The sequence below is a fragment of the Nycticebus coucang genome, chromosome 1 (assembly GCF_027406575.1).
Source record: "Nycticebus coucang isolate mNycCou1 chromosome 1, mNycCou1.pri, whole genome shotgun sequence".
Classification (NCBI taxonomy): Eukaryota; Metazoa; Chordata; class Mammalia; order Primates; family Lorisidae; genus Nycticebus; species Nycticebus coucang.
This window is the reverse complement of record NC_069780.1, coordinates 37,215,946-37,225,286: the sequence shown is the minus strand read 5'-3', so window position 1 is coordinate 37,225,286 and position 9,341 is coordinate 37,215,946. Positions and strand designations below refer to the sequence as shown.

Here is a 9,341-nt window from a genome sequence, read left to right as displayed (position 1 = left end):
CCAATGCAAGCACACAGTGGCAAGTTCACGAACCTGTCAGACCAGGTACAAATGACAGCTCTGATAGGACGTTCCAGGAAAAGTTCCAAAATTGCTTTGAAGGGTGGACTAGGTGCTAGCATCAATGCACAGCTTCCCAAGGGGAGTACTTCAAAGGTGACCAAAGTGATTTGCAGCAATAAGGCACTTCGAGGATGAATTCATGTACTTAATTGTCAGATCTTATATCTGTAAACAAATCCTTTTCTCTAAATCCGCTGTGTTTAAGCATTAGTTGTTCCTTTTAACTTTAAAAAGTTTGGTTTAACAAACACACTCTGAATAAAGGAATAAAACATTTTATTTTAAAAATTCAAATGAAAATGAAAACTGCTCATTTATGCACCCACAGAGTGCCAGCCACTGTACAAAACATTAAGACTTATTCATGCTCTTTTAGAGCAAAATTCACTGTTGCGCTCATTTCTTCATGACACTGACATTTTAGCTCCACTGTCCTAAAATGATCAGATCTTCCAAGACTTGCTTAGAAGCAAGTTTTCAATTCTACAGAAGGAGATCACGCAGGTTAATGCAGAAGCCAACCGGTGAGAAGTCTGTCGACTGTTATACTTAATGTCCTCTCCCTGATTAAGAGAAAAATAAAGTATTAAGTATTGTGAAAATTAAAGTATTAAAGTATTAAGAAAACAGATTTTTAACAGTACTATTAAACATTACAGCACTATTCATTCCTGTAATGTTTAGCAAACATACTTTGCCAAATTTCACTGCCATTCATATTACATCTTTTTCAATTTTTCAAATTAATAATAAAGCCAAATAAACTAAAAGTAGGTGAAAAATTAAAAAGAAAAACAAGAAAGAGTGACATAAAATGAAGACATAAATGAAGCTAAACAGAGAATACCATGGTATTCTATATACTTGCTGGCAGAGAGAAAAAGAGAAAATGGTACACTATCAATTTAAAAAATTCAATCATTTAAAGACTTTATTACTCACCTCTGAAACCACCACCCCCTCTTCCGCCTCTGAAGCCCCCACCTCCTCTTCCACCTCTAAAGCCACCTAAAAAAGGAAAAGTTTATTAAATAATAATGTATAGCCAGGCATTGTGGCGGGCGCCTGCAGTCCCAGCTACTTGGGAGGCTGAGCAAGAGAAGTGCCTAAGCCCAAGAGTTTCAGGTTGCTGTGAGCTGTGACACCAGGGGCACTCTACCAAGGGCAACATAATGAGACTGTCTCAAAAAATAAACTAATTAATTAAAAAAATAACGTAAAATATAAATAAAAATTTGTATTAATGTGTATATTAAGTAACATAAATAACAAAGTTATTAAATAACTACAATCTCTCACACTGATAGGCCTACAAAGATGAACACAATTCTTACAATTACAAAGGATAAATACAGATTCACATTATTTTACCCTGCAGAAACTTTTAAAAGATAAAAATAGAAAAACTGTAGTTTACCAATTGTGAAAAGGCCTAATACCTCAGATTTTTACCTTTTAAACATGTATTCCACTTGAATGGATTTGAAAAGCTTATTACTTTCAAGTATGATTTAGCCCTATTGTTAAGCGTACGATTAACTCATTTTTGGGAAATATTCTTTTGATTGAACTAAGGATAATTTGATGGAATTAATAAGGCTTTTATCCTAAAAACAAGGAGTGGCAGGGAGAGGAGGTTTTGCTCTGAGGAGGCTACAACAAATATGACGTATAAGGTGAACTGAGCAACAAACAGACCACAGGTGATGCTCACATGAAATTCTCAAGAAGATACCCCCACTGAGGGTGAAGTGAGAAGAGAAGGAGAGAAGTTCCGATCTTTTTTTAAGAGATCTCTACCTAAGAAGATCCAAGCAAGTACATTTATTTACAAAGTGAAACGATTAAGTTGAGAGAAGCCAAGGTGAAAACAGGGTTCCCTCTCTTCTCATCTGCAGAGGAAGCTGTCCACACCTACCTTCTGGCACCTCTCCCTTTCCACTTTCCTGTGCCCATCATGTTGTCACTCAGGCACCCCACAAGCACACCCAATGCTGCAGTCCCACTCATCCAAGCCCAGCTCATCATCTAGCTGGCCATTAACGATGAATGGGTGAAAGCCTCAAAATACTAAAATCACAGCAATTAACTTATCAGTAATAGTTCCTGACATGGTATCAAAAGATACGCGTTTTAATTCTGGATCTGCCAATTGTCTGATTAGGGAAGGAGTGGGAAACCTGCAGCCTTGAATCCAAATTTTACAGAATAAGTCAGATTCAGTCAAAAGGCTGCACTAAGGACCTAGAAGGCCATGTGCAATGTGCAGCCTTAAAGCCTCAGGTTCCCCAACACTGGATTAGTTTCTTCTATAAGCCTCTATTTCCTCATCCATAAAATAAGGACATAACCTATCTTGAAAGGTTTTGCTGGGTACTTAGAGAATATACATGGACATTAAAAAATACATGTCCAGCTCTTGGCATACAATTAACACTCAATGATATTAACCAAGAAACTAAAATTCAGTTAGGATAATCTTATACTTTATTAAAATGGCCAGAGAAACATGAATAACCCAAAGAGATGAAATCTCTCAAAAGTATACTTTATTAGATTCTTTTCTTTTTAAAGAAGTTGTTGAAACAAAGCATCATTACAATGAGCAGCCTGCCAATATCTGTGAGCAGCTTTACTAAATATTTATAAGGGAGGTTTACTTATGCACAAAACGCAATTGTACTATGAATTAGCAGTGAGTTTGAAATTTCATTAGAAATTTTCCCCCACAAGTAACTTACCACCTCGACCACCACCTCTGCCACCTGCTCCTCTTCCTCCTCCTCGACCTCCCCTGCCACCACCTCTTGGAGGTCCTTTCTCACCTGGAGGTCGAGGTAGAAACCTCTGCAGTGGCAGTAGCTTAAATGGGTCTATATAAAACTGGAAATATAGAAGCAATTAGTATGACGACTCAGGGGACAGTATAGTATAATCATTAAGAACCTACAGTCAAAACCACCTGAGTTCAAACCCTAACCCTACCACACTTTTTACTATGCAGTGCTGGGCAAGGACTTAACTTCCTAGTACCTTAGTTTTCTTATCTATAAATGTAGATCATAAAGTATCTATTCCACATGATGTGAGGATTAAAGAAGTAATGTGCTCAAGGCACTTTGACACAGTACGCATTACATGCATATAGAAATAGCAAGACCAATTTGATCTCATTTCTCTTTAGGAACAAATAATACTTCCCCAAATTAACTGCATTTTCACTCAACAAAATTGCCATAAGAAAAATAGACTGTAGCATTAAAATTCAAAATAAAACACTGGCATACTAGCTACTTCAAGACTTTATTTACTAAACAAAGTAATCAGGGGCATATAGAAACTAAACCTATTCTATGTTGGGGGTTAAAGAGAACACTGTTTTAGATAAAGAAATGTAAGGGGTCTATTGTTTCACAGTTCTACATGAAACATCCATGGACGTTTTCAAAACTGTAATTATTACTTGTAAGATGTCTGTATCTCTCTCTTGATCTCATCTTACTCCCTTCTTCCCTTCACAGCTCATCACCTCAAAAATATTGTCTAGATCTGCATGGCACAATTTGGCAGCCACTAGCCACATGTTGCTATTTAAAATTAATAAACGGTGAAAAGCTCATTCATTTCCTGAGTCACCCGAGCCACATTACGTATGGGTGCTCAATAGTTACATGTGGCTAATGGCTACAGTATTGAGCAGGGATTTCCATCATTACAGAAAATTCAACTCCACAGCATTAGTCTACAGACTTTATAATAACCTACGCTGTGTTAGAAGGGCCTGAACTTAAGCACAGCGGTGGATCTGGAAGCCAGGAGAGGTATATATGTACTCAACTTAGCACCTGATTTAAAAAAAAAAAACCTAAATAAAAACCCTCAAATTAGTAATACTGTGAGAAAAGACTGGAATCCAAACCAGTCTGGATTAATTACTGGCCATTTTCTTTTTCCAGGTCACAGATGAGATGCCCTTCTGAGCACTGTTTCTTTCTAGGCTGTTCAGCTCCAGGCACACCTGAGCAGCGCAATTTCCCACTGAGTACTTGTCAGGGTTTCTACAACCAGCAGGCACTTGCAAACAATGATGTGCTGTCTCCATCCCATTTCCTATTCCAATCTGGCTCCTGGGCCTGCTGCTCCACTGGCTCCATGATGCCTTTACCTTTATGCTGCTGTCATTCAATGGACACCTGTAGCATTTTAGGACAGCTGAACACTCCCTCTAGAAAAATTCTATCCTCTCAACTTTTGTGATACCACACTTATGACAGGTTTATGGTTTGCCTCCTTTACATTGGCAATTACGTATCTCCTCAAACACATTTAAATTTGGGAGGTGCCTCCAAGCCCATCACAGGTTGCTCTTTTCCTTTCCTCCATTCTTCTTAGACTGTTACTTTGTGCACACTGACAACTTCCCAATTCTATTTCTAGTCCGGACCCCTTCTCTGAACTCCTGACCACTTGGCTGTCTCAAGAGTACTTCAAACTCATTAAGTACTCTTGAGACAGCCAAAACCGAAACCGAACTTACTCTCTTCCCCTGAATCCTCCCTTTCTCCACTAAATGGCACCATCATCCACAAAGACAATGAAAGCAGACATCTGGAAGACGGTGGCATTTTTTACTTCCTCAACTTCAATTACCAAGTCCTACTGCTCCGCCTTCCTATGTACCTCACAAATCCATTCACTTTTCTGTTTCCACTGTCTCTACTCTGCTCCAAACGATCATCACTTCTAGGACTACTGCAACAGCCCCTACCTGTCCCCTTCACACTCAGTGCTGACCCCTTCCCAGAATGCTTTTTAAATTTTTCCACAGTACCCTTCTTAAGCATTAATGTAACAGAATTATTTTGTTATTAAAAACCAAACAAAATTAAAACTAAAACATATTGTATCCTTAAAGTTGTCTGCTGTCTCAGAGACTTCACACACACACTGTTTTCTCTGCTTGGAATGCACTCTCTCCTCCTCTTTGACTACATCGGTGGCTCCCAGGTGTTTGCCTAACTACAACAAAATTATCCACAAGCTCTTTTTTAAACTGAATCCTGTGCCCTACATTAGGGCTTCTGGTCAAATTTCAAGGAGTGGGCCCTGGAAGTACACCTTGTTAGAAGGTCTTCCACATAATTCTTGACAACACCTAAGTGGGAATCACTTCCAGTCTACTTTTAGGCCTCAGCTTTAAGCTCACTTCCCCAGGCAAGCCTAGAGACTAATTTTGGTCTTGCTACAAAGATTCGATTCTCATAACAATTTTTATATTATTTCTTCACAACGTACATCATGTTAATCAGAGTTCTTATAAAATCATTTAACATCTGCCTTCTCTCAAATAATGTAAGTTTATAATTTAACATTTTACTAGAAATGTTTGGTCATTTAAGTTTTTCTGTAAGAATTTTATTACATAAATAAAAGGACCAGAACCTAACAGTTAATAGATTTTGCTAATATGAGCAAGGAATACTTTCTACAAAGCTGCACCAAATAAATTACTTTAAAAAAATCAATAGGTTCACTATTTAGTATCTCAGTGTAAGAGCTTAGTGACACTCCCAGTATAACTGTCCTAAAGTATATGTCATTCCATTGTAAAACCAAGGATATTAAGTATTATCAGTTTGGCTTACCTTCTGTAGTTTTTTAAAGGATGATGCCTTCATGTTTTCTGACAATTTAACTGAAAAATACTATTAATTTCATTAAGGAACAGATAAGCAATAAAAATGAAAGAAGATATCAAACCTTCTGAATTCAGGGATAATTTTTTTAAAGGTTAGAATATATGGGTATAAGAAAGGTAAGAATGAGTTATTTTCCAAGAAAAAAAAAAAAAACCCTTCCAATTCTACCACAATATTCCAATGGCCATCATCATATCCAAACTAATCAACTTAATCCTATAGCACTAATCCAAATGGCCATAATTCCTAGAAATTGCCAAAAAAGAAGTCACTTTTCTAGGGTCTATCACTTCACTACATATAGATATACACTCTCCTTCATGGCCCAATCTGTAGCAATATTGTATCATTTTATGAAGCAGCAAGTTTAATTTGTACTTAATTGCCCCAGAAAAATATAGATAGTAACTTCTGAATATTACCAGGTATTCCAATTAAAAAGGATACAAAATCTCTAAGTTGCCCAAATATTTCATCCACTTTTCCAATTTGTTCTTTGTTTTCTAAATAAACAGGAGCATTAAAATAAGGCACCTTATTTTCATCTGTGGTACATTTACAAACTATGTCATCTTCACAGGGGTGCAGGAATTCTCCTAATACTGAAATAGGACAAAAAAATATAAAAATGTAGAACTATTTAAAATAATACTGACCATCCTCTTCTGGGAACTTTCTTTTGGCCATCTGGGACTTCATCATACCTGTCCTCCTCCAAGGCAGGGGAGCATAATCATTGCGAGTATAGACTTACTTCCTGGATTGGTATACCACCTCCACAACTAGCTGTGTGACCTGGGGGAAGTTACTCACCGTCGCTGTGTTTCAGTGTCCTCATCTTTAATACAAGAACTAAGTAGAATAACAATTGTCAAATGCTTAGAACAGTGGCTGGCACACTGAGACCATTTAACCTATAACAGTCATCTTATTACAACTATTATTATCTCCTTTTCACCAGCACCTATTTATGAACCAGCTTTTGTTTGTTTGGTTTGTTTTTTTGCAGTTTTTATGCTGGGCGGGTTTAAACCCACCACCTCCAGCATATGGGGCTGGTGCCCTACTCCTTTGAGCCACAGGCGCCGCCCTCTTTTTTTATTTATTCTTCTCCCTTATAACTTTCCCATTCCCATTACCACCTCTTTACCAATGAATCATAATCTTTTTCAGGAAGTCTGGAATCTCAAAATAACTACCTTTCTTTTTAATTGACTACTGTCACCTCAAACTAAAATATTCATGTCATTCCTATAAAAGCAACTCTCTACCCTTATCATCCAAGTTCAAAATCTTGAAACTTTTATCCTCAGGCTTAGCCAAGTTCTACTGATTTTGTTTCCTTTGAAAGCTCTCTCCCATTGAACTCTTCCTTTTTTTCCCCTCACTGCTATCAACCTAAATCAGACTCTCAGTGCCTCACAGTGGCTACAGCTTGTGAGCCAGGACCTCTGATTGTAGCCATTGCTCCCTTCAAACTATCCAGTTTTCTGATCCAACCCACTCTTTGATACTATTCATCTTCTCTCCTCTTTAATGTAGTATGTTTCTACTGACAAACCTCTGTCTTATTTTCCATGACTTCCATCCCACTTCACTGATAATTACTCCAGAACTAAAAAGGTCTTGTTCTTGACTTTCCCTCCTTTCCCAAGCACAATTTTTTCTCACTTTTCTTACTTTTGAGTAATAATTCAAAGCCTAAGCTTTGGGGTCAGTAAAATGAATTAGCTTTCAGCTAATTCACTTACTGACCTCTTTATCAGTAAGCTTATGACCATAGTAAAGAAACTTAACTAAGTAATAGTTTAATCAGTTGTAAAATGTGGAAAATAGAGGTAGGTACTCAATATTGCCTATTTAATATTTTTCTCTCAACCCAAGCTCAAGTTCCACCTCTATAATGCATTTCAAGTGTCCTTTAGCTTTTTTGATCGTTCCTTTTAAGTGCTACCACATGATTATGAATCAGTTTACAGCATTCTCCACTCAGACTTTGGCTCCCCAACCAAGCTGCAACCTAAAAGTAGATAGATCCTTCAGTACTTAACTTGCAGCCAAACTTGCAAATAACACAAACCCCAAACCCACCCCCACTGTCCCAAGAAGGCTAGGCTTTGAAGACGACATACAGACTACACGTTCTGGAGGTCCCTGGTCTTGGCCTTTGTTAAATCCTCCGCGGCCACCCCCTCGTCCAAATCCTCCCCTGCCGCCGCCGCCTCTGAAATTGCCTCCTCCTCCACCTCGAAAGTGGTTGTTGCTGCTGCCGCCGCGGTTGAAGCCTCCGCCTCCGCCACCTCGATTAAAACCTCCCCGACCTCCACCTCGAAAAGACATTCTCTTCAACACCTGGTGGAAAAAACAGCCATATAATTGTGATGAATGTGTTACTTAGTTCAATGTAAGAATTTCACATTGTATATCGAAGCAGTACCCTGAACCCCATAAATGCATCAATGTACAAAGTTATGATTTAATAAAAAATAATTTTAAAAAAGAAAAAAACGGCCGTACCTTCAGAGAACTGTGGCATCTCCTACATCTCCTAACCCTGTGGAGTCTGTCAGAACACCATAAAAGGGGGGGGGGAGAAATAATAGCAGCCCTGCCACCTCCCCAGTCCCACACCTCTAATGACGAACCTGAAAAGTGAAGTGTTACTTCCCAATGGCCTTGAGAGCGCCGGTCGACAGAATGCACGCCAGCCTCGCCGCCCCTGGGTTACTACCTTCTCCCCCAGCAGACATCAAGGTCTTCACTCTGTATTTCCTTCCTTCCTCCCTCTCTCCCGCAGCTGGGCTCAGCATCCAGCACTTTCAGATCCTCCCGCTTCTGTGGCCACTCACCGTCGCCACGTGTGCCTCTGCCTCCGGCTTTTCGCGCACACCCACTCGGGTACTTCCGCCACCCTCGAACCTTCTCGGCCACCGTACAAGCACAGAGTTTTGGGGTTATTTTTTTCTTTTTTAAAGAAAACCAGGAATTTGAATTAACTCGTTTGCTTTAAAGAAAAAAAGCCAGTCATTGGCGGAACTACCGACACAGCCACGTTTCCAAAACAGTCTTCAGCGCTGGAGAAGCAACAATATCTAACTTTAACCACTGCTTTACGACAGTGAAATCAACCTGCCTGGCCTGGGAGTCGGAAGTGACGTACAATAGCAGCGTCTTTTGCAACAGAGCATTGCCGGAAGTGCTGCCGTGATATTGTGCTGGGGTGCAGTTTCCGCCCTTTCTCCCTGAGGCTGACGCGGAGTTAGTCTGTGCCGTGCGACGGGTCCTGCTGCGGCGCTCTTGCTTCTTAGACCGAAATGGTCCCCAACCTCACTCATTTCTTCGTGACCTCCTCCAGCAACTGTGTGGCCCAGTCTCTAAGGAGTTCTGAGCCGTCCTCTGCCTGGAGGTAGTTCAGGCTGCGTGAGAACCCGGGACAGCCCGCAGAAAGGTTTATCTCCGTTCTTTCCAGTTCCTTATTCCTCTCCGACCTTTTGGAGAACGGTACCGTTGTGGGCTGAACTGTGCCTGTCCTTTTGTCATGGTTTCACTAAAGGCAGAAATGCGTATGTGTGCGCGCGG

The 9,341-nt window shown here is 39.7% G+C and overlaps 1 protein-coding gene across 3 annotated transcripts; it reads right to left on the bottom strand.

Annotated features, from left to right (window-relative positions):
- Positions 1 to 322: 322 nt before the first annotated feature.
- Positions 323 to 8,793, bottom strand: GAR1 (GAR1 ribonucleoprotein). 3 transcript variants are annotated; one of them, XM_053565815.1, is made up of 7 exons: positions 8,612 to 8,793; positions 7,895 to 8,114; positions 6,210 to 6,364; positions 5,709 to 5,768; positions 2,805 to 2,946; positions 1,006 to 1,071; positions 323 to 626 (listed from the first exon to the last, which is right to left on the bottom strand). In XM_053565815.1, exons 2-7 carry the CDS (start codon positions 8,100 to 8,102, stop codon positions 613 to 615), a joined length of 645 nt encoding a protein of 214 aa, XP_053421790.1. In that variant the 5' UTR covers positions 8,103 to 8,114; positions 8,612 to 8,793; the 3' UTR covers positions 323 to 612. The 3 variants fall into 3 exon arrangements, with proteins under 3 accessions (XP_053421790.1, XP_053421734.1, XP_053421871.1); XM_053565759.1 differs by having other exon boundaries at positions 8,408 to 8,792; XM_053565896.1 differs by lacking the exon at positions 8,612 to 8,793 and adding an exon at positions 8,280 to 8,377.
- Between the last annotated feature and the right edge of the window lie 548 nt (positions 8,794 to 9,341).

Bases quoted from the DNA above. Each gene is read 5' to 3' on its own strand.
- GAR1 (XM_053565815.1), bottom strand. From the start codon at position 8,102: ATGTCTTTTCGAGGTGGAGGTCGGGGAGGTTTTAATCGAGGTGGCGGA. The intron at 5,769-6,209 runs GTATCCTTTTTA...TGAAATTAATAG, and splicing joins TTGGGCAACTTAGAGATTTT to TATTTTTCAGTTAAATTGTC. The intron at 2,947-5,708 runs GTAAGCCAAACT...CTATATTTCCAG, and splicing joins CCTTTAAAAAACTACAGAAG to TTTTATATAGACCCATTTAA.